This window comes from Onychostruthus taczanowskii, unplaced genomic scaffold, assembly GCF_017590055.1.
Source record: "Onychostruthus taczanowskii isolate IOZ18803 unplaced genomic scaffold, ASM1759005v1 scaffold4, whole genome shotgun sequence".
Classification (NCBI taxonomy): domain Eukaryota; kingdom Metazoa; phylum Chordata; class Aves; order Passeriformes; family Passeridae; genus Onychostruthus; species Onychostruthus taczanowskii.
The window spans coordinates 4,187,895-4,211,737 of record NW_024501459.1 but is presented as its reverse complement, the minus strand read 5'-3'; the positions used below and the strand labels follow the sequence as shown (position 1 = coordinate 4,211,737).

Genomic DNA, 23,843 nt, shown 5'->3' with positions numbered 1-23,843 from the left:
GACAGGATAAACCTCCCCATTACAATGAGGCGCTGAACATGTTTTCTGTGTATACCTGTGTCATCCAGGAGGCCTTCTAGCAAGACAAGGAAGACCTGCTACAAATTTGCAAAAGGATGATGGCAGAGGAAAGGGAGATACAAGGGAAATTCCAAAAAGGCCCTCTCAGTTTGCTCAGGCATACCTAGACTTGCCCTCCTTTGAGATTTACCTGTAGCATGTTCATCATTAAGAGGTTTTATTATTTTTTTTAAATTAATTTTATTTTCCTTTGCAGGTCACCTTTTAAGCTGCTATTTCCTGTATAATTAAGCAGAATGAAGGCATTAGGTTCTAGTAAAGTTGGGCCTAATCCAGAATCTTCTCTTATTCAGTCCTTTCTGAGTAAGAAACTCAAGTCTGGGCCCAGCATTTCACATGTTTTGCTGTTACGTCTAAATTATTTGTGGTCTGTGGATTTTTATTTTTTTTTAACTATATGAAAACTCCTTTGCTTTTGTCTAATTTTATCTCTTTATGTGTCACTGTCCAGCATAGCATTAGTTGAAATTATGTAAGTATACTGCAAATTGAAGTGCGTAATTGCTACTGATAATGCAATAATGATTCCTCCAGTTTATAATTAACAGTATATAATGTTCTGTGCATGGGTTGGATCTGTCCCTTTTAACTTTTCCTTTCTGATTCTTTCCAATCCCTGGTCTTGCCGCATCACAGCCTTTATGAATGCGCTGGTTTCGCTGGAGTCTAGTCCATTGTTCCTTTTGTTTTTCAGACCAGTAAAAATGGGAAGTACTGGATTCTGGTTTCCTCCAAGAAGAGTCAGCGGAACTGGTTAAGACCAAAATCTGAGGACTTTAGTGGGCAAACATCAGGTGTGCATTGAACAGAGGCTGCTTTAATCCTCTTTAAGTATATGCTTCTTTAAAAATAATGTTATATATAAGCTTTTCTGTAATGTGTTTGTTATATTTGATACTGCATATAATCATTCATCCTGCAGTTGTGAAAGCACCAGTAAGAATATGGATTTTAAGTGATAATATGTTGAGACACAAGCAGGCAATATTACTCATAAAATTCTTTCAGCTGGTCTTTGGAAAATTTAATATTTGAGGATCAGTGTTTTTTTTAAAGTTTTATCTCCATTGCTCAGTCTATATATCCACACCCAAAAAAAGGAAAAAAAAGTGGTTATTTGCTATTCAGAGATCAATACTGACATTCTTAATTGCCTCACCTATTGAGAAGTGATTCTGAGATAATAGTGCATACGTGTTTTTTAATAAAACTCTGTCATTGTCAAAGATTGGATCCACACTATATTTGTTCTAGTGGTGCATTTTTAAGGACACTTAAACACAGTTCAAAGTCAGCTTAATTAGTTTTGATTGTAGAGGAACAAAACCCAATTTTTTTTGTCCCTGTGAATGTTCTGACTGGTACAGCAGCTAGGTTACCTGAAATTTTGGAGAAGACAACAGTAGTCTTATATTGGCCTGAATATAGGATGGTCTTCAGCCTGAGGTATGATCTTTGCATTGAGAAAAGGAGTGAGAAGTTGTCAGATGTTAAGTTGTTAATCTTAATATGCTGTTTCATAACAAAGGCTACTATCATATCAGATTCACCCTTCTGCATGACCTCCTATCCTGCATCTCCCCAGCTTGATGCATATTCAGTTCCTTTCCACCTACTCCAGTGTTACCAGCTTACCCCTATCCTCATGTCCTTAGATATTCCCAATGCCTGTGCAGCAGTACCTGAGCCTCCCTAGCCCTACATCCCCATCCTGGTTCTGTCCACTCTCCCTCCCTGTGGTGGCTGATCCTCCTTCCCTGTATCCTTCCTGCTATTCCTGCTTCTTTTGTCACTGTCTGGGCACAGACTCCACTTGCTGCTGAGCTGAAGTAGCACGACTCTCATGCAGCAGACTGTGGAGGCTGGTCCCTTGCCTTTTCTGCTAATCCTGCCTTCCCTGTCTCAGGCTAGGTATGGATTTGGCTGGGGGGCCAGAGGGGCTGGATCCCTTGTACCCCGTTGGGGCTGTAAGTGTGCCCTGGCCATGCAGTGAGGGCTGTGACTGCTGTGCTCTCAGCTCTGTGTGGTGGGTCTCATGCAGGTGCCTGTGTGGTGTAAAAGTACCCTGTGCAAGTGTAGGTCAGGTTGGATTTTACTTCTCCCCCCTGAACTTCATTTGTCAGGAGAGATTAGACTAAAACAAAATTTCGTTCTACATTCAGGCCAATACTGAAGACCAGTGTGTTCATTAACAGAAGAACAAAATTAATTTTATTATCAGATTCTAATTAAAGCATATATTAAAAAAATACCTTTCAATCCACAGATATATTGCAACTTTGATGTGATTCAGATTCTCCTTTTGATTACATTGGTGGCTTCATTGAAGTCTTTGGAACTGGTCTTCATTTACTTTTATTGAAAAAAATTATTGCTCTTATGTCTCCAAACAACTGTTCCTTATGAACTAGAATTAGTGAACTAGATTGTTGATTATGAGACAGAAAATAAGATTAAGCTGATACTTTGAAGACCTGTGCGTTTTCTCACTCATGGAACTGATGTCTCCAGGCTTCATCCCATGAGTAGGAGTGAGTTTAAGACAAATCTGAAATCAAGAGAGTCCTTAAAGAAATGCTTTTTCTTTCACTAGGTATTTTTAAAAGAAGTTAAGGGAATAAGGTGGTCTTGCAAAACTGCTAGGTTAAAGTAGGTAGCATAGTTTAACCTGTCATTCAAGGACTTCAGGGTTGAAAGGAAGCAGATTTCCATCTTGGTGTACCAGTACTTCTCTCCTCCTCTAAATATAAGAGAAAATGGGGATGAGGGAGGGAGAAGGCTTAGACAAAGACATGCTCTGTATACACATTTCAAATGGAGTTTCGAGTCTGAGGATTTCTTATAACGCAGACATTAAAGAGGCACTTTCCCTTCCTCTCCCTGCTTCTCCTGTCCTGCCATGCATTGAAGAAAACACACTTCCTACATGCTTTCTTCCAGGACCATGCTGGGGCACTTGCAAGGACCGTGTAGTTTTCCCCCTGGCACACCTGGGCGCTGCTCTCCACTCCTCTCTGAAGCAGTTGCCTGCCTCCATCTCTGCTGAGCCTCAGCAGAGGTGAGAGGACAGGTAAGGCCGGGGCTGCCTCCAGGCTCCCCAGCCTCCCTCAATGCCAGCAGGGAAGAGCCCGGTTTGTTTTCCAGGGAGACGGCGTTGGGCTGGAGCAGCTGCAGCCCGGTGGTGCCTGCCCGGCTCCAGCTGCCCAGCTCCACCTGTCCCAGCAGCTGTGGCTTCCCCGGCCCTGCTGCCAGGGCTGTGGCGCTGCCCGGACGCCGAGCCCTGGCCCGGCCGCTGCCCAGCCTCGGTGCCGCCCGGCCCGGCCGCCTCTTGCGCAGCTGCCCCGGCAGAGACCGGAGGGGACAGCAGCTGCAAGCCGTGACACCGGGGCTGGGGGTGGGTGGTGGCACTTTCAAGGGAGAAAGGCTAAATTTTGGGGCTTTCCAGCCCTCAAAAATGCTTGCACTGAGTGCTCTCCTGCTGTCCTCCTTGTCTCTGCTGCTGCGGACCTCACGCTCCACCCTTCCCTTTCTGGCTAGCGCAGGATTTTGGTATCTATAGTAGCAGTTGTGCTCCAAGGATGAAGCGAAGCTGTCAGCAACCCCTGACAAAAGAGGGCTGTTGAGTGCCCTGTGGTGGCAGGTGCCCAGTTGCCACTATATGATACCAGATGACAAATCGAAAACTTCTCACCCGCGAGTCAGACACAAGGATCACATCACACACTTCCTGACAGTGAAAGCCTCCGGTTTAGTTGACATTTTGCTATGCCACAGGGGCAGGACTTGGAGCCTCCATCCTGAACTAGCCTGAGTCTGAGTGCTTACAGCCTTTGTGTCTCACAGGGTAGTGTGAGGAGTCTGGGGGTCTCTAGCAGTGGGCTGATAAAACCCTGATCTATCTAATCTAACCCTAATCCATGGGACTTCTGCCATTCACAGATCAAGTCTCTGTTAGCAGAGGGTGAGTTTACAGGAGAATTTCACCTGGTGTTAGGCATCATTGGCAGTGCATACTTTTTCCCAGAGTAGATGCATAGATGTGCAGTAATCACAGGGAGGGAGGTATATCCAAAAGGGAACATGAGCTTTGCCCTCCATAGTGTCTGCATGGGTACTGCTGTGTTTTGTGCAGGTTTTCAAACATTTTGAGGCTGACAGGCTTTGATAGTTGTGTGGGGCGGGGCGGGGGGATGTCTGTGCAAACACCACAGGCGCGGCTGCGATTCCTTTGAAATCGGAAGCTGCCAAAAGGTGCCTGGGTAGGTAGGCCTTTGCCTGATGCCTCCCTTAATCTGACAGAAACTCTGCTGTTCTCCATCAGTGCTTGAGGGGAAAGTTGTGACGTGTGATTTCAGGGCATATGTGGATCTGTTCATCCTGAGCAATGCATTTTAAGAGTTGCAGCAAATAGTATAAAGAAACCTGTAGGTATTACGTTAGACCAGCTGAACATAACTTTATTTTTAAGTTTTATTCAGAAGCATCACATAGCAAGTAAACTTCAAAATCTAAGTTTAGTTACAAACTAGTTGTTTCTTATTTTTTTTTTCCAGTCCCCTTTTGCTTTCTTTTACGACCACATGAAACTTGAGAAGCCATCTAAAGCTAAATCATTTAGTGGAGTTGGGCAATTCCCAAGTGTCCAACAAGAAGGCCTGGTTTAGGCTGCGATGGCCACTGTCATTCCTGGTGATTTGTCAGAAGTAAGAGATACCCAGAAAGTCCCTTCAGGGAAACGTAAGCGTGGTGAAACCAAACCAAGAAAAAACTTTCCTTGCCAACTGTGTGACAAGGCCTTTAACAGTGTTGAGAAATTAAAGGTTCACTCATACTCTCACACAGGAGAGAGGCCCTACAAGTGCACACAACAAGACTGCACCAAGGCCTTTGTTTCTAAGTACAAATTACTAAGGTATTAAACTCTATTTATCTTTCAGATTATATTATCTATTTTATGTTGGCCGTGTTAAGCCGTGTAAAAGTATATATTTCTGTACGCCTTCAGCTGATTGCAGAGAGGATGTGATAATTAAAGTAGCTATTGGATTGTTTCTAGAATTCTAAATTACCTAAGTTTGCAAGCTAATGTCTTTGATTTTGTTTCTTAATTTGTTTTCTGCTTTTGTTTTCTGTTTGTTTGTTTTTGTTTTTGTTTGTTTTGTTTTTAATGAGCGTAGAATTTTCATTTGTATAAGGAGTTGTCACAAGAAAAAGAGTATGGACTGAAAGTTCTTTGGCTATGGACTTTTACATGAGTACTTTCATACTTGCCCATATACCCCTGTTACCGTAGCTAAGACCTACCAAAACTAAAGTGTCGATTTAAGAGAAATGGCTCACGTTTTGCAATATTTAAATTTGTCAAACTGTCTTTGTAGTGTCATGCTTTCAGTTAAAAGGTTCTGTTGCAAAGCAGCCCTTAGTGTAGTATTTAGCTGCCATTAAAAAATGAGCACGTGTGTTTTTTGATCAAAATAATTACTTACAGAATATATCTGTGTTTAAAGGCATATGGCTACTCATTCTCCTGAGAAAACCCACAAGTGTAATTATTGTGAGAAAATGTTTCACCGAAAAGATCACCTAAAGAATCACCTACATACACACAATCCCAACAAAGAGGCCTTTAAGTGTGAAGAATGTGGAAAGAACTACAATACCAAGCTTGGGTTCAAACGTCACCTGGCTTTGCATGCTGCAACAAGTGGTGACCTCACCTGTAAGGTATGTTTGCAGACTTTTGAAAGCACAGGAGTGCTGCTGGAGCACCTAAAAACTCATGCAGGCAAGTCATCGGGTGGAGTGAAGGAGAAAAAGCACCAGTGTGAACACTGTGATCGTCGGTTCTACACCCGAAAGGATGTCCGCAGACACATGGTAGTGCACACTGGAAGAAAGGACTTCCTCTGTCAGTACTGTGCACAGAGATTTGGGCGGAAGGATCACCTCACACGCCACATGAAGAAAAGTCACAACCAAGAACTTCTGAAGGTCAAAACAGAGCCAATGGACCTTCTAGATCCCTTTACCTGCAATGTTTCTGTGCCTATTAAGGATGAGCTGCTTCCAGTGATGTCTTTACCTTCCAGTGAACTGACATCAAAGCCATTTACAAACACTTTGCAATTAAATCTCTACAACACTCAGATTCAGTCCATGCAGAGTTCTGCATCTGCACACCAAATGGTTGCCACATCGTTACCATTGGGAATGCCTTGTCCAATAGATATGGAGTCTGTCCACCCTTCTCACCAGCTATCGTTGAAATACCCGCTCGGTACTACCTCATACTCAATTTCTATGCCTGAAAAAGAACAGCCATTGAAAGGGGAAATTGAAAGTTACTTAATGGAGTTGCAAAGTGGTATGCCTTCTTCATCCCAGGATTCTCAAGCATCTTCATCAAAACTAGGGCTGGATCCACAAGTAGGGCCACTAGATGATGGGTCTGGGGAAGTTTCCCTTTCCAAGGGCTCCGTTCCTATTAGTGAACCTCTAAATGCCCCATCATTGGACTTTTCTCAGCTGTTCAACTTCATACCTGTAAATGGCCCTCCCTATAATCCTTCTGTTTCAGTGGGAAACCTTGGGATGAGTTATACGCAAGAGGAGGCACATTCTTCTATGACTCAACTCCCACCACAAACCCAGGATCCACAAGATCCCAGCAATAGTATAGGTCTTGGGTCTCTGCACTCATTGTCAGCAGCTTTCACAAGCAGTCTAAGCACAACCACCACCCTACCACGATTTCATCAAGCTTTCCAATAGGATGTACAAAGCTGGCTTGTTAACTGTCTATTTGTAGAAATGCCTTAGGTGACCATTTTTAACTTAGTGCCTACTATAAGACATTATAAATTCTCTGCTTTTGTACAGTACCAATCTCATGAAGCCAGTAAGAAATTTAAATTAACTTTTTAAAAATGTTTTGAAAGTGTTTATTCTCAGCTGTGTTTACTTTGGTTTGTTGGTTTTTTTTAACAGTCTCATTGTATTGTTTTCATTTTCACTGCCAATTTACACATTCAAAATGTTCAGTAGAAAGTCATCCCAAGCAAACTCACAACACTCATCCCGTTTCTAAAACTTTTTCAACCATACCAGCTATTCTGTTTTATTGATGTCAGTGGTAGAACTGCCACTTTTACCTTTTAATATATTCTTCTATTTGCAAATAATCCATTTAAAATATGTATCACGAGGATTCCTGAGATTTGGGAAAAAAATTCTCCAGTCTGTTTCCAAACGAATCCTCTTCCCAAATGGTGACACATCTGACCTGTTCTATAATGACAAATCTAAATTTTTTAAATGAATATAGAATTCAGATTTTTCTGAAAACTTGTGTGTGTATATATAGAAGTCCATATATACACATGTGCATATATATAGCATTTTGACTTGTATTGAAGTCATTATAAAAGTTGTTAAGAATTTTGCCATTTTCTGGCTTAAATTTTGGTGGCCTGTTATGGATAACAGAAGAAAAAAAATTAGTGTAATTCTCTAAAATTAGGGCTGAACAGAATTTCGACAGAGAATCTCTGCTTGCCTAAATGACAGATGTTTCAAGTTGAATTTGAAACTGTTGTGCTTTCGTGACTCTGGTATAGGGAAACAGGCAAAATTAATGGCTGATCTTGAAATATAAAAGTGTTGTAATGTAGTAATGCAGAATATTTTGTTGCAGTTTTTGTTTTAATTCTTAACTTGCTGGTTTTTTTCTCTTTAGTAGCATAGAAAGAGTACTGCATAGGAACCTTCCAGTAGCGTGTTCACGTTTGTAGGCGTCAGTCTTCTCCCCGCTGCCACCGCCAAAGGGTGGATCAAGTCCAGCCAGAAAGTGTGTACCTATTTTCAGTTCAAAACTAGTGTGCAGTCAGAAAGTGAATGTAAATTTGCAACTACCAGTTTGTTTTGTTTTGTTTTTATTGGAGTGATCTTTTCAGTTGTGTTACATGGTGTGTTATGTCCTCCTAAGCAACAAGTTAGATGTTAATTACACTTTCTACACCTGGGTACTTGGTTAGGGACTTTTTGCCCATTGCCAAGATTTAAAGACAGGACTCTTAGGAGTGAAGTAAAAGCATATTGCTTACACCACTTTTACCTAATGCAATATATATTCTATCCCCCAACCCCTAATAACCAAAAGAGGAAAAAAAACCCTAAAAAAACAACCAACCCTGTGATGCGTAAAAGCAAACTAGATTTGCTGTAATTCAACAATAACATTCTTTTCCTTGTCATTTTTGTACAAGGAATTAAAAAACGGAAATCGAGTACATTAGTATCTCTCAAACAATAATGAGAATTCATACAAGGTTTTAAGTGGTTAAACTGAATATACTTCACAGAAACAAAAGTTGCTCCCATTTAAGGAGCTCATGCTCCGGATGTTTTATCAGTAGCTCCTACTGGTTTTTTTAATGCTAGGAGCAATATGCAGGTGTAGTTTTACTATTTTATACATATGTGTATTTAAATTTTATTACTAAAAAATAACATTTTTATAAATGTGTTTATGTTCCAAAGGCATTAAAATAAGGATGTATTAATAAGGAAAATACCTTTTGAAATTCTGCAAACTACTCCTAGATTTTGGTTTTAGGAGCATGTTATCTCAAAGTGGGCGTTTAGCTCTGCTTCACGACTGCTTCCTCTGGTTTCTGTGAAACAGATTGCTCGCTTGCTTACATCTTTAGTTGAATGATTTGTTCAATATTGCTTTTTTTCCATTCACCTTTCTAAAGGAAAGAAAAACACAGATGAACAGAGCACAAGCTGAATGCAACCGAATGTAGCTCTAGTTTACATGAACGACCGTAATGCATCTAAGAAAAACTTGGATTTATTCTCAATCCTTTTAATCTGAGATGCAGATAAATGGACTTAATTCCTCCAGTGGGTTATGCCGAGCATCTGCAACTCTCCCTGCCGCAGAGGAAACTGCAGGTGCTTGGCATCCTGCAGCTGGCCCAGCAGCGTGGCCGGGCAGCGCTGCCCTTCCTGGGCAGCCTGTGGCAGACAAATTTCCAGTCTGGAGCCACTTGTTATCAGCCCCAGCTGCTGAAAGACTTAATAAAAACCAAAACCCACAGACACTTTGCCAACACTTGTTTCTTAGTGCAAAGCCAGAACCCTTACTACCTTGTTTGTGCCTTAGCTTCCTGAAAAGGGATTGACATTTCACTTGGAGTTAGATATACATTTCACTTGAGAAATGGAGACCTCAGACAAGATATTGAACCTCATTCAGTCAGGGTTTCAGTGGGTGACTGCACCCAGAGTGTTTGCAGCTGAACTAGGATGTAGGGTAACATGGAAGCAGACTGACCCTTTAAGCAATACCAACACCACCAGAGTGCTTTTGAGCATCACTTAGGCAGAGTCAATATTGGCCACTACTAAACCATCAGTTTTTAAACCCCGTTTTCTTGATTTCCCATGGATTCTTGGTGGGAGGGGGGAGGGCTGGCTGATCATGCACCACTCTTTGTGCAACTTCTAAACTTCTAGTAAGGTTGTTTTGTTGTTGTTGTTTTTTTTTTTTTTAATATATATATTTTTGTGTACTTGTTGCTTGTGCTTTATTTAGTAGTAAATTGTGGAATAGAGTGATTTATTGTTAATTTGGCAGTAGCGGTTTTTAAAAACCTTATACTGACTGAAACATGAGCCAGAGCTGATTGCTTTATTAAGCTAATAATGAATGTTAAGAGTACATATTTTCAGGATCATTTGCCTAGTGAGCTAAACTTGTATTATAGGCCAATATTTTTTAAAATAAAGCTTGGTCAACCTCTATGTTACACATATTACAAGATATAGCACTTTCAAAAAGAAAACCTAAACCTTTTAAGAAGATTTCTTACAGGTTATGCTTTTTATTATAAAACCTTTTATTATAATTTGTTTCAAGTGCCATTAGATTACATATATGTAGGCCTTTGGTATAATGCTTTGTGTACAAAATGGTAGACATTGTAATTTTAAACAGGTACATTTTTACAGTGTTTTCTTATCAATTTGCTATATTGCACAGAACCAGTGTGTCTTTCTTAAGGGTTTTACAATGGTTTTTACTAGGTTTACATGTTTCAAACTACACTGTCTTCTACTGCCATTTTGAATACCAGTCAAAAACAATTAGGAGTTTGTCCTCACCATTTGCAAACTGTCTTCTGGAGTTCTCGACGGTAAACTTTGTCAAAAATATTTAACATGCAGTATTTGATGCAGTTTTTTTTATCACATCCTATCATCGCTATGCTGCTGTCTGAAGTTAACTTTGGGCCTGATCCTGCATCCGTAAATGCTATGGGGATCCTGCATCCTTTGTTATGTCTGTCTCATACACTGGTTTAGCAGCTTCTCCTGTATTCTTCTCAGTCTATAGATAAGCCTCTGAAATATATGTACTTATCTGGTATGTAGTAAACCATTATAGGCTTAGCTGCCCGTCCTGCTTCCCCCCAGTGTACGTTTTAAACCACAGCTTACTTAGCATCATGCTCAACTTACAAGTAATGCCACAGTAGTTCAAAATGTGTTTGGGTAGTCCCAAAGCTTTTATGCAATAAGGGTGTCTTACTTTTGTTGGAAGGCAGTGTCTTTTGATAACAGTTATCTAGCCCTGGAAGTGACACAGAACTATTGCTAATCATATGTAAACACTTTTCAGTATAAGCTTCAGTGGTACAGTTGAACCAGAGTGAATGTTTATCTCCTCAGAAACACTCCTGCAATATTGTTATATTGGATCATGCTGCTAATGTAACTTGGGATACAACTCCTCTCATGGTGCTACAAACCTCCCTGTCTCATTCAGATGTATTTTTACCCATAGAAAAAAAAGGACTATACTAGACCTATAGTGGTATGATATATTTTTATACTGTGACGTAATTTGTCATTAATGAACTTTTGTGCAACACCACAATGTATTCATATGCACTTGCAAAAGTAAAATTTTGGACATGCAAATTTAAACGCTGACAAGCCCAGCTCTTGTTCACAAAAATAGGTGACTGCTAGTTAATGTTAAATGTGGGCTTTTTATATGGTGTGGAGTGAAGAACATACTATATGTTACTAAAAGCCTCAGACAAAAACTGGGAAGAGTATATTGGTGAATGATGTCACATCCAAACCTGACTCAGATTGCTGAAATTATATTTTTAGCTAGTGGAAAAATTGTTTGGACTTGTATGCTAAAATGTTTTTAATGATAAAAGTTTTGAGTCAAAAAAAAAATAGAGGAAAAAAAAAAAAGAACACAGAAAACCCTGCATTCCAGACTGAATTTGTATATGTTTCTTGCATTTAAAATTTGCTATCCTGTGATATGGGAAATTGAGTTGCTTATCATGTATATGTACTTTAAAGTGTATTCACAAACTACTGTTGTATTTGTATAAAATATAGACAAAAAGATTGCATATATATTTTTGTGTATAAGCTCTGTAAAATAGCAATCACGTTATGAAGCTGCAGCAGAACTTCATTTTAAACATTCACATCCAAAGAAACAGACTATTTATTGTCCACATACCCTGATTATAAAATATACCTTGCTGCTATTAAACAATAGTGCTGCAGCTTCTTGTGGCCTACAGTGTTATGTTTGCTGTACAAAAATATGTGAACTCCACAAAATATATCAATAAAATTACAGAATGGTTTTAGTTAATGAATAACTTATGCCTGGCATTTCAATAGATAATCTTGATCTGCGTGTTTGGGATTGCAAGAAGTAATTACAGAGTCCATCCAGTTTTGCTGGGAGTAGTTTGCAAAGGCATAACTGTCTTTATAATTTATGGCTGGTAAAATGTCAGCTTTTCAGAAAATCTTAAGGCATAAATATCTGCGTTTCATGATTTCACCAAGGAACAAATGGGATGATGCTACTGTGTCTGTGACAAGACAGATCTGAACTGAAGGAAGCAGTTGAGTTTGCCATCAAATTGCACTTTGAAACACTGTGAGACACTGCAAGGTAAGTATAGGGTATCCATAGTGGGACCATTCCTTTGGGACACATAGGTGATTCCCCATCATTGCAGATCAGTGCAAGTATCATACATCGTTTGTTGTAGTTGTTGTAGGACAGACTTTAAGGGCAAGCCATGTGCTAGACACAGTATGTGGGATGTCTCTCTGCAGTATTTCCAGGAGAAACTCAGTTGCTTTGATCCCATAGATGTCTGGCTGGCTGTGGCACTGACATCTGCAGAAGCCAGGCTAATGCTTGGGGAAGAGGTGCCTCGCAGCCAGACAAGCAGCCTGCACACAACTGCAGAAAGTTACCTCTGCTCATTCCACGCAGGTGTTCCCTAGCATAGACTGTTTGCCAGGAAAGTTAAAAGACTAGCATTTCACATTTAATTGCTTTTCAGAACATACTTTGTTAACATCTTTAGCATTGTCTGGATTTCCCTGCTTTCGAGTTCCTCTCTTTTCCAGTTCCTCTCTTTTCCAAATCTTGGCTTTTTAGGTTCCTTGCTGTAATGCAGTTGGAGAGAAATGATTGTTAGAGTTGGTGGCTTTCGCCTTCTCCACATGCAGGCACCTTCCCTTTCTTGTGATCCCTTCCCCACTCCTCTGAGCAGACTTACCGCTTCTGTGCCGCAGGTTTCTAACTTGATTGAGAGCGTTGACCTTGTTATTTTGAGAGTCAAAAGCTCAACACATGCTGTATGATATGAAATACTCTGCAGAACAATTTATAACCACCCACAGACTCATACCCCCCACACCCCTCGAGAGAAAACCCCATTCACTGTGTTGCTGTCCTAGCTGGTCTCGCCCACTGTAACTGATTTAACATGCCCTCCTTCCAAGCAGATAGCCCCTAGAAATTCCATCAGCCTTTGCAATAATTGGAATGGGATTGCACAGATTACATCTGTGTGTTTTAGAGAGATCTCTTGATGCAGTCCCTCAAGAATTTCCTTCTTAAATTCAGAGCCACAGACATTTTCTCTTCTGTCTCTCCTGTAACCATCTCTTTCCAAAACTTGCATAAGAAAGTACAGAAAAATGGTTCTGTAGTACCCTCTATAGCTGGTCTCGCTGTCCTCCAGGAGTGGAAGAGGAAGGCTCTTCTGCTTTTCCCCTTCACTTTCCCTCATTCTTTACACCTTCTTTTCCTTTCCACATACAAGCATGTCCTAGGATGAAAACTGGTTTTTGACAGAGAAATCCAGAACTGATGCAGAGCTACTGCTGGATGAGCAAGAACTGAGCAGCTACATGCTGTTGGTTTCCCTGCTTTGCAAATCAAAACATTCTATAAAATCGAATAGAAATTAAGTTTTCTGAAGTGGCAGCTGCTGTCGTTGGCACAGCAAGGATTGGCGATCACAAACAGGCAGCAAGTGGGACAGCAAGATAAACTCTGTTACAAAATTTAGTCTGTACTTAATAGTTCGAGAAGTATTTTGGAAGATTAACTGGTGCTTATCAGTGTAAGCTGGGGCCTTTAGCAAATAAACAGCAACACTGTATTTCTGTTTTGAACAACACCAGAGATAATGGTGTTGAAAATGACAGACCCCAGCAGTGGTGTGAAGTTTCAACTTCCTGCTCGTACTATATCCCAGGTAATTCAGTATAAACTTTTTCTACTCTTAATAAAGATGTAACAGTTTGCCTGCTGTAATGAACAATTCTGTTCTTCATTGTCATTGTCATCACTCAGTCTTTTCTCATTTAGGGATATTTGTATCACAAGATCATCAGCTACAAAGCTAGTTTGCCTCAGAGGGGACTGAAGAGACATCAGCTGCCAGTTGAGCTCTCTGAAAGCAGGCCTATGGTAATGCCTGCTGTGGCTGAGCTGGAAATAATTTTAATTGATCCCTTGATATTTTATCCATGGGGCTGATTCTCACTGTTGCACTGAACTACCAAGTACAAAGAAGAATGGTTTAGTGTCACTTTCACATGTCAGATCTCTGATGTGTGTTAAATAGTGCAGAAAACCTGAGGAGTCAGAGTTCCTAAAAATCCGTACATTGCTTAAACTCTGGTGAATGTTTTGTGTGCACATGTATGTATGCACGGGAAAGTAATCCAAGCTTGAAAACTTGTTAAATTGGTTTTAGTTTTTTTTTTTTTTTCATTTTGGTTTCCTCCAAAATGCTTAAGTCTAAAGTGTTTGCGTTTTACAAATCCAAAGTGAATCATATTGTTTATTAAGGTATCCCCAAGTTAACACAGTGCATGGTTTCCCAGGCAAGCTGGCAGAGCTTCTTCCAACTACTTGATTAATCTATGAGAGACAGCAGTTTATCTAAAGGGTGCACAGACTCCAGTGAGGAAGGTGTTTGTCAGCTCTCCTTGTGTAGTCCTAGATACAATTTCAGCAGAAAAGCTCTGTAGGTTGTGCCTCTGAAAATAGGCTCAACTCTGGCTTAGTATGGCTTTTGTGTTAAATTGTTACACTCATGGTCATGGATAAATCCTTAAACTTCCTTCACAAGTACTTACCTTGAAAATTAAAATAAAATACGGGCTTTGTATGGTTTAGGAGCTTACCATAAGTCAGCAACATCTGAGCTGTAACATAAGACTATCAAATAACAAACATTCATGACAAATAAACACAGACTAAAGTTCCAAACTTTCTGAAGTCTCACCTGAAAGTTGTCTCCTTTTATTTTGTCAGTGTTTGACTCCTTACACCAGTGAAGTATTACAGGGTTGCCCCATAGTTTATATGCTCTGTTCAGCTTGGGCTGAATTCAGCAGTTCTTTTTACAAGAAGCTTCTGCTTACTCATTGAAAGCCTTGCAATAATGTATTTGGATGGTATGATCCATTTTAATGTTGGGCTTAAAACCTTTTGACTTAAGGCAATCTCTGAGAATTTGCTGTGCCCCACCAGACTACCCAGGCCACCACTTCAGAGCCACCAAATTTAGCTGATTCTCTTGCCTCTTCCCCTCTACAACTCTCCAAAGAGGTGATGTTTGCAGGAAGCCACCCCATTTGTTATGGCAGTGTATTTAATATACATCACAGAGCTGGGTGTGATCTGTGTTAATGGGATTGTGCAAGCTGCTGGGAGAGACTCGTCCCTTTAGGCATCAGCATTAAATCCATGTACCTGGCAAAGCAGCAGCCTCCCAGTGCTCGACTTAGCACTAACATTACCCCCCTGGGTCCTTTGCTGTACATGATTAATTTTGCTCATTAAGCATTGAAGCTATTTCCTAGTCCTTAAGCTACAAGTCTTAAACTCCACCACTATATTTGGCATCTCCCTGTGACCCAGCAAAGTCAGCTTTGCTCCACGGGCAAGACTGCAAAACCAGTCTTGGAAAATTTGGCTGAAAATACTGCACAAGGTGCCTGCCACATGACAGCAGTCAACCTGCCAGGATAGGTACCGGTCTTTGCATGGCCAGAAAATACTGCTGTGGGTGAGAGCCTGCAGTTTACATTTCATTGTCCTTATCACTAAGTTTGGATTCTTTTATCTTGTCATAAGGTGCTCATTTGAAATTGTAGTATTAATCTACAGCAGCAGGTCTCAGGCTGTTATCCCTGGTCCACCTTGGTCACTGAGCCCCCTGTAAATTAGCTGTGAAACCTCACCTGCCTTTCCAGTGGCTCCAGTTAAAACCCCTGTGTGTTCAGGTAAGAAGAACCTTTGCTTCATGCTCTTGAACACATGGAGTAACCTTAGTGTGAAGGAAAAAAAGCATCAAACAGCTGTTTGGCAGTGTGTGTTTGAAACTTGATCTTATTATTTATAAACTAGGGTTTAACCTTTTAAAATGTTTATTATTATTATGTCTCAGCAGTAAAACAGCATCACAGTTCTTGCAGATGTATTTTTTTTTTTTCTTGCATTTGGGTTTACCTTTCACTGCTTTAATGAAAACTTGCTTGTATTTGCAGTTCCAAGGTGTCATTTGTCTCACCAAAACAGCCAAACTCTGAAACATGAACTGGATTCTTTTCTGGCTTGTTCTTGTAGGGGGGGGGCAGGGGGGGAAAGAACCAAAGTTGTTAATCAGTGGCCTATCTTCAGAGCAAGCCTGTGTAGGGACTGGCTCCAGACAATGCTATCACTTACACCTGTGTAATTGATCATATCAGAATTCCTTTCAGGCAACTCTGAATATCATTTGAGGTCTGTGAGGTGTGGCCGGAAGCAACACTTGGACTATGAAACTGTGCATGAGGAGAATGTAGGTTCATCATCAAATCCTAAACTGAGAACAGACAGACTAACAGTAGAATAAGAAAAAAGAAAACTCTTGGTTTCAAACGGAGAAGAAAACCTCCCAGAAGACATTAAGCCACAGGCTATGGAACTGTCTTGCTTTGAGTAGGACTGTAATTTAAGTACTGAAGAGCTCCACTTGGCTCCTTTAGCAAGGTTACAAAGTAACCTATTAGAAACACAATGCTACCTCTGTATCGTAAGGCAGTAGAAGCCTCTGGATAGCCAAGCCTTCAAGGGATTGTTACATAGTACAACCACCAAATGTACAAATAAAGTAATCATTGGGAAGTAGATAACTGTACACTCCTAAACTCTCTGAAGTCAGTTCCATCCCCAGCCCTGTCCCTCTCCTGTTTTAGACAAAACTGACTATTAAGCACAAGAGTGATGCACCTTGATGAAAACAAAACTGGTGGTTGGCACGTGCCCTGTGTTGTGCTGGGCTATATCCATGCCAGCCCTTTAAGGGCCTGGGTGTCGGGGCTGTGCAAACAAACAGCAGCAGTAACTAAGAACACTGGCAAACAAAGAGTCTCTGTATTCCTGATATGCAAGTGAAATATGGACGGGGAGCCAAGCGAGATTCTGTATTCCTTCTCATCCAGAAGCACAAACTAGACTGGGCAGCTGGTGCAGCACTGGGTGCACAGGTATGTTTTACTTGCAGAAATGCAACACACAAGCTTGGAACAAACCCATTGATGCTGCAGTTTATTGTAGCTGTGACATATTGGAGCCCACCGGACACAGACTGTGTGCTTCCCTCCTGTCACTTGTAAAAGCTCCTACTGCACTCTGTACTGGGTCCTACAGCTTCCTTTTCCCCTATGGAAAATGCAGTGCAATGGAACACTGTGGTTGGAGGATGCTCAGGGTTGCCCTGGGGAAGGGTGGCTGGGATGGAAGGTGCAGCGTGTCCCCAGCAGCCCTGCTCCCCTCTGCAGGTGGCTCCCCAGCCTCACTGGGAGCTTACCCCAGCCTGCGGTAAAGCCAGAGATAAGTGGGACCGTGAAGCTTAACGTGGATGTCCTACAGCGGCTGTGGCTCCTGGGAAGTCACTGGGCCAAATCACCAATGGATTACAGGAAAATGGTGTTCATTAAGAATAAAAGCCTGCTTGCATTTAAACCAGATTTAATTGTGTTCACACTGAAAGACGTTCCCTTCCTTCAGTCCTCAGCCATAAGACTGAGACACTTTACATCCCAGAGAATGCCCCTCTTCCTGTTAAAAAATTCAGTGTATTCCCCAAGAAGAATACAACAATGTCTACAATGGCAGGGCAAAACAGAAAGATTTCTGACAGAAAAGGGTAACAGGAAAATTACCTGAAATGGTAGCAAAAGGACAGCTGACAGATGTGGACGTGGAGCTTGGAAATAGTAATATGGAAGGTCTGATACAGCCTTTCAAATGCAATTTAAATCAAAGAAATTTAGAAACAGCCCTAATCCTGTCTATTTTATGAACATAGATTTTATTGCTGTTTTATAGCATTCACAATCATCAGAAAGGCTGCTATAGTTGTCAGCTTAACAGGTCTGTGTTCAGTCTTTTCATTCACACATCCTTCTACCTCTCCACACTCAGCTTTCCCTTTGAACTTCACTGTCACCATAACCTGGTAAAAACAGGCTTGGAGAATTCAGGGCAGAAATATCTTCCTGGTGCTTTTATATGCTGTATGGCACAGAAGCCTGCTGAAGAATTGGAGCCCTACTAGCATTCAGAAAATAGGCATAAAAATATTTTCTCTCTCTTACGTAGCTTCGTTCACTTTCTGCAGCTTTTCATTTCCACCACAACTCAGCTGCCTAGAAGACTTTCTCTGCAAAGATTGGAAATGAAGACTTCTACATACAGGCTTAACATCACAGTGCTGCCCAAGAAAGGAAAGTTAATACCTGTTGTCTCCATGGCTTATTTCACTGTGTATTTAAAAACACACTAAAGATCCTGTGGTCCTCCCCCACCTCCAAAACATCCCTGTGTAACTGATGACAAGCCAGAGAAATGCCCCGAAGCAGGGGTAGCAGTAGGATATTTTTTGGCTGGCTCATGCTGTACAACGGGCAGTGGTAGCACCTGATGGGTCCAGGCGCCTCAGCACTGCCACAGTCCCTTCTGGGAGGGACCAGGAAAGAGGAGCCTTGTGCTGTCAGGCAGCCCCATCTGCAGGAACTCTCCCACCCATAGCCCTTGCAAGGGCCATCCCTTCGTCTTTGCTTCTCACTTGTTAAGTCCTATTAGCACCTGTTTATCTAGATCTCCCCCAGCCTGTTTCACACTGCCAGATGATAACCCAAATTCTCCATTCCCACTCATCTGTGGTCCAAGTTTGTTTCCCTGTGAATTGCTGTGGCAAATTTCTCCTGATTCTCCTAATTCTCAGTACTGGGGAAGATACACTCCATCACTGATTCACTGAGGAGTGATGTCTTTTGAGACCCCCTGGTCCAGCTGATCTAGAGTTCAGGGAGGGTCAGGAGATCACTTTGGGATGTCAAGTTTGTGTGTTAGGGTGAAAAACTGAACCCATCTCAAGGAGGAGAACACTCCAGTTCTGCTTGCATGTGGTCTGGGTACCCTTGAAACCCCCTCTCAGCAGCCTGCAGTCTACATTATACACATCCAGATTTTAAAAAACCAAAACCAAACCAACACAAATTAAAAAAAAAAAAAAAAACACCAGGACTGCCTGCAGAGTTCATGCTGCCCAGAGATAAAGCCTGGAGAAAGAGGAACTGTCAGTCCAAAGTCCCATGGCAGAATCTGTACTGAAAAATCTGATATCCAGAAGAAGGTTCTGAAGAGTGAGGAGGTAGGAAATGGCTTCCAAGTTTTCCAAGATACTTGTCAACATGTACAGAAAGATAGTGGAATATTCAAAAGTCCTTAACTGTATAGGTCCCATAAGGGTGCTCTGCTGTCTGGGCAGTACAGCTGGTACCAAACACTATAGCAATCAGCAAAAGCACTGCAAATATGAGAGAGGGACAAAATTTTAAAAAGCTCCTTAAAAACCACATGGGCCACTAACACAAAATTATGTTTCTTTGATTTCTGCCAGAACAGCTCTGTAAATTCAGCAATAATTTTTCTTAGAAGGATCTAGAAATAAAATACACACCTAGTAGTGTGTACTGCATGGAGTGTGATGGGAAGATTACCAAATACTTAGGTGTAATTCTAGTCACTGTATCCAAAGGATGATGCACAACAATAATTTATCTTCATGCTGCTATTAAGGTTGTGATACTGCTTGGGCAAAGCTGAGTACCCAAACCATTCCCCTTGTCCCAGTCATGTTTAAGTGGTAGGGTCCTACAAACATAATATATATTTATGCCTGCCACAGCATCATCAAACATTATCACTCACCACTTCAGCTTCTTCCACTGAGAAAGACTTTGAGCTGTTTAATGCACCTGATGCTGATCATTTCTGCCTGAAGCCATGGTTAAATGCATTCACCTGTCACTGCTTTATTTACTCCTGGGGCATTTTGCTAGAGGCATTCAATGGGCAGAACATCTTTCTTTTAAGATTAGAAATTATGTGAAATACTTATGAGTTAATAATTTTTTAGCTTTAAATCCATTTGCCTTTACTTTCTAGAGATTTGCTTCAGGGCTGGAGAGGAATGTTTCCAGGTGAACCTGATTTGGTTCTGACGGTTGTGACAGATGCAGTTCATTTGGGGGAGGGCGGGAAAATAGTGAAGGGAGGATAAAAGGCTTTGGGAGCTGCTTTATAGTCCTTTCTGTCAGGGAAGCTTTCTAGTCTTCTGTCTTAGTAGCTGCCTGTTTTTTTCTCCTTCATATTATGCCATCACCTATCCCTCTTAATTGTTTTCTTTCTTTTGAGTATTCCCCCTCTGCAAATTTGCGCCCTTGCAGCAGCCCTTTAGTTATCCCTGGCAAAGACAGCAAAAGCTTTTTGGGGGGAGCCTCTTCAGCCAGGACTCATCGCTTGCCCTCACGCCTGTCCTGGTGCTCCATTGACTGGGAGCAGCTCTGCCTCCTGCAGCCCTTAGGATCTGGGGGCTTTGGCTCTGTCTACAAGGCCACCTACCATGGTGCAACTGTGGCTGTGAAGCAGGTGAAGAAGAGCAGCAAAAACCGGCTGGCGTCACGGCAGAGCTTCTGGGCTGAGCTGAACGTGGCCCAGCTCCAACACAATAATGTGGTACGTGTGGTGGCTGCCAGCACCTGTGCCCCGGCCAGCGAGAACAGCCTGGGCACCATCATCATGGAGTATGTGGGTAACATCACCCTGCACCATGTAATTTATGGCACTGGGGATGCATGGAGACAGGGGGAGGACGATGAAGAAGGATGTGGAAGGGAGGCCCTGAGCATGGAAGAGACCGTGTGCCATTCTTGTGACATCATGACAGGCTTAGCCTTTCTGCACTCACAGGACATTGTGCACTTGGACCTGAAGCCTGCAAATGTTTTCATCACTGAGCAGGGAGTGTGCAAGATTGGAGACTTTGGGTGCTCCCAGAAACTGGAGAAGGGCTCCTCCCAAAGTGCCCGTGTTTGCCAGCAAGGGGGCACATACACACACCGTGCCCCTGAGCTCCTCAAGGGGGAGAGGGTCACTGCCAAAGCGGACATCTACTCGTTTGCCATCACCCTCTGGCAGATGGTGACGCGGGAGCAGCCGTACCTGGGCGAGCGGCAGCACGTGCTCTACGCCGTGGTGGCCTACAACCTGCGCCCTTCGCTGGCCGCCGAGGCGTTCCGCGGGTCACCGGCGGGCCGGACCCTGTGTGGCATCATCAGCTGCTGCTGGAAGGCCAACGCAGAGGAGCGCCTGCGTGCAGACCAGCTGCTCCCCAGCCTCAGGGCCCTCAAGCAGAGCCTCTAGGAAAACTCAGGACTCTTTATATTCCTTTTGTCGACTTTTCTTTCCCTCTACCCTTCCTCTGAACATAATTAGTTTAGCCACTGTGAGATCTAAAGGTTTTGTTGCTGATTTTTATACTTGAAAAAAAAACCCCAAACTGTTTTGATATAAGAAAATTAAAAATAGAGATTTAATTAAACTGTGGGGTTTTACCGTGGAAGGGGATAGTGGCAAAGATGAAGATGTTGGCAGGCACAATTTTTTTCTGGTTGATGTGTTGTGTGCTGCCTTGCTTACTGGGAAATGTGCAGAAAAATTGTTGATTGTAAGTGAAGTACAAACAAGGGTCTGCTTTTGGAAGGTTCTTTATGCATAATACCTTTTGGTATTTTTAAAATGTCAAATATGAGTAGTTCTTGACACCAGCTAGGGTAGTGTATTTGAGCTTTTCCTGTTCACTTACCAAGGAATGAGTATGTATTACAAATGCAGAAAAATAAATACAGTGTGTCAGTGGTATATTTAACCTGTTCTTAGACGTGCTTAATTTCAGTAAAGTATGCTGCTTCTGATATGGAAAATGTGAACTACTCACATACTCCTTGAAATAAGGAACCTTTTTGTCAGTCTAAGCCTACTAAGAGTAAGAAGCTGTATTAACAACCTGTCCTTTTTATAAGGCTTCCCTGCTACCAGGTGTGTCAGTAGCAACGGGCTAGTTGGAACACTGTAAATTTTGAAGCATTATAAGATTTTGTGCAGAATGGAGTTAAAAAAAAAAGTGGGGGGGAAAGAATGGTCAAGTGAGGATTATTTTGCTTTATAACACATGGCTCAGTATTGGACAAGATACTGGAAGTACTGAAAAGGAAGTTTGCTTACAGCAGTAATAATGTTCCTCTGCTGGTGCTCAAAGCATGCACTGTTGAACTATCCTGTGCACTGCTTATGTCTTATCTGCTATCTTTCCTAATCTGGTTGTAGTGTGTCTGGGAAAGGAAGTGCTGTAGGCAACACTGAAGACAAAAAGCTCTGATCCCTGACTTATCAGAACTGATAATTGTACATCTGCACCCTTATCTGGAGCTGCCTGCTGTAGATGATATTGCCATTCTGCTCAAAGCCTCTGCTTCTTTTTGAGACAGGAGGAAGAGTGATGTTTCAGTCAAATTGTTTTTCTTCTTTACCCTTCCTCCCCCTTGCTTCCATTCTGGAAAAAAAAAAAAAAAATCCCAAAGGAATTGAGCCCGTTTCCTGATTTCTGACACACATCTGTTCTTAGCCCCGTGAAATCCTGGAAATGAGCAACTATGTGAATTTGAGATGATTCTGTAGGTCTTTATGGTATTTGGGTTGGTAATTGAAATTAATGGTTTATAAAGCATATCTAAGCTTAACTATTTCTTGGTCTTCTGTCCCCCTTAAGTGGAAATAGAAAATGCTGGCTGGAATAAAAAACCTTGAAGTAAATTCTGGAAAAAGTTTCCTGTGTTTCTCTGTCAAAATAATTATGCTATAGAACCAGAACTTTGTGTGTGTGAGTGTTGTATAACTTATTTAATAAAGAAGTTGTTTTATAGAAGTTATGATAATAAGTTAGTTACCTTTTGAAATGATTAGCTGAGGGCATGCAAGATAAATTTTTAGATAAAGCCACTGACGTGCCTTAACATCAAGCAATCAAAATGTTTCTGCAGCTTTGAAAATAATAAAAAATTGAATTAATTTTTTTAAGTAGTTCCTAAATTCTTGTGTTGTATTGATTTTGCTAGTCTAGGAAGCCTGCTGCTTATACTGCTAGAAACCTGTGATTTTTTGCTTAATGATACTTTAGCATCAACAAGTGCTACTTGAGCCTCTGTGAAAAATCAAGCACCCTTCAAATTCTCTGTTGTACTTGACAGAAGGATACTGAATGGCCAAGGTCTACTCTTGAAGTATAATCAGCTCTGCAGATGTTTCTGTCAATTTTATGGGGTTCTCTTTTGATAGTGTGAGAGAGAACTCTGCCCAGCACTCAAGGTGTAGGCACACCATACTCTGCTGCCATAATGATGGTCTCTTTTTTTATTAATTTCAACGGTTTGTTTTGCTTTCTGATTGCTAATGAGCTCTGACTTAATACTAACCAAGAAATAGCTCGAGCCTAACAGCTCAGAATCATTGGTTCTGTGTGAGATGGTGAGTTTGCCTGTTTGCCTCACTTTACACCAATATACCTTGAATTTCTTTCTGCCAGTTTGTAGTTGGCCCTTGCAATTAAATAACTTCACCATTAGCAAATTTGTTTATATTCTGGGTCCCCATCTTGCACTTCATTTGTGGATGTGCTGGGTACCAGAGGATCCCCTGAAACAGCAGTGGGCACTTTCTCCTGCTGAGTGAACTGACAGTTTTACCCCCTGTGCCTATCTTTTGACTTCTCCAGCCCCGGGTTTTCTCTCCTAATTGTGGCTGCTTAGTACCTTTCAAAAGTTTGTAGTGAAGGATTTTTCAAATACCTTTGGAAACCCTAAGGGAACATATCAATCAAAGCCTTATCAACATGCTGTCACTGCTCCTAAAGAATTCCAATACAATCCAACTGTGAAGTGCAATTCTTCCAATGAAAGCAATATTGGCTCCTTCTAAACAAATCATGTCTATGTATCTGTTATTTCCT

The 23,843-nt window shown here is 41.5% G+C and overlaps 2 protein-coding genes across 4 annotated transcripts in view; both read left to right on the top strand.

The window, feature by feature from the left end:
• PLAG1 (PLAG1 zinc finger) overlaps positions 1-11,780 on the top strand; it is a 52,358-nt gene extending 40,578 nt beyond the window's left edge. For 2 of the 3 annotated variants that reach the window (XM_041412743.1, XM_041412744.1), the window contains exons 2-4: positions 776-875; positions 4,635-4,993; positions 5,589-11,780. In XM_041412743.1, coding sequence (XP_041268677.1) covers positions 4,752-4,993; positions 5,589-6,852 — 1,506 coding nt within the window. In that variant the 5' untranslated portion in view covers positions 776-875; positions 4,635-4,751 and the 3' untranslated portion in view covers positions 6,853-11,780. The remainder of the gene's footprint in view (positions 1-775; positions 876-4,634; positions 4,994-5,588) is intronic. The other variant, XM_041412745.1, reaches the window with a different exon arrangement.
• An 8,368-nt stretch (positions 11,781-20,148) lies between these two features.
• MOS (MOS proto-oncogene, serine/threonine kinase) lies at positions 20,149-21,202 on the top strand. The gene has a single exon (XM_041412974.1). It carries the CDS (start codon positions 20,153-20,155, stop codon positions 21,200-21,202), a length of 1,050 nt encoding a protein of 349 aa, XP_041268908.1. The 5' UTR covers positions 20,149-20,152.
• The last annotated feature ends 2,641 nt before the right edge of the window (positions 21,203-23,843 follow it).

What these genes read in the sequence shown, in the direction of transcription:
- MOS (XM_041412974.1), top strand. Translation starts at nt 20,153, where the DNA reads ATGCCATCACCTATCCCTCTTAATTGTTTTCTTTCTTTTGAGTATTCC.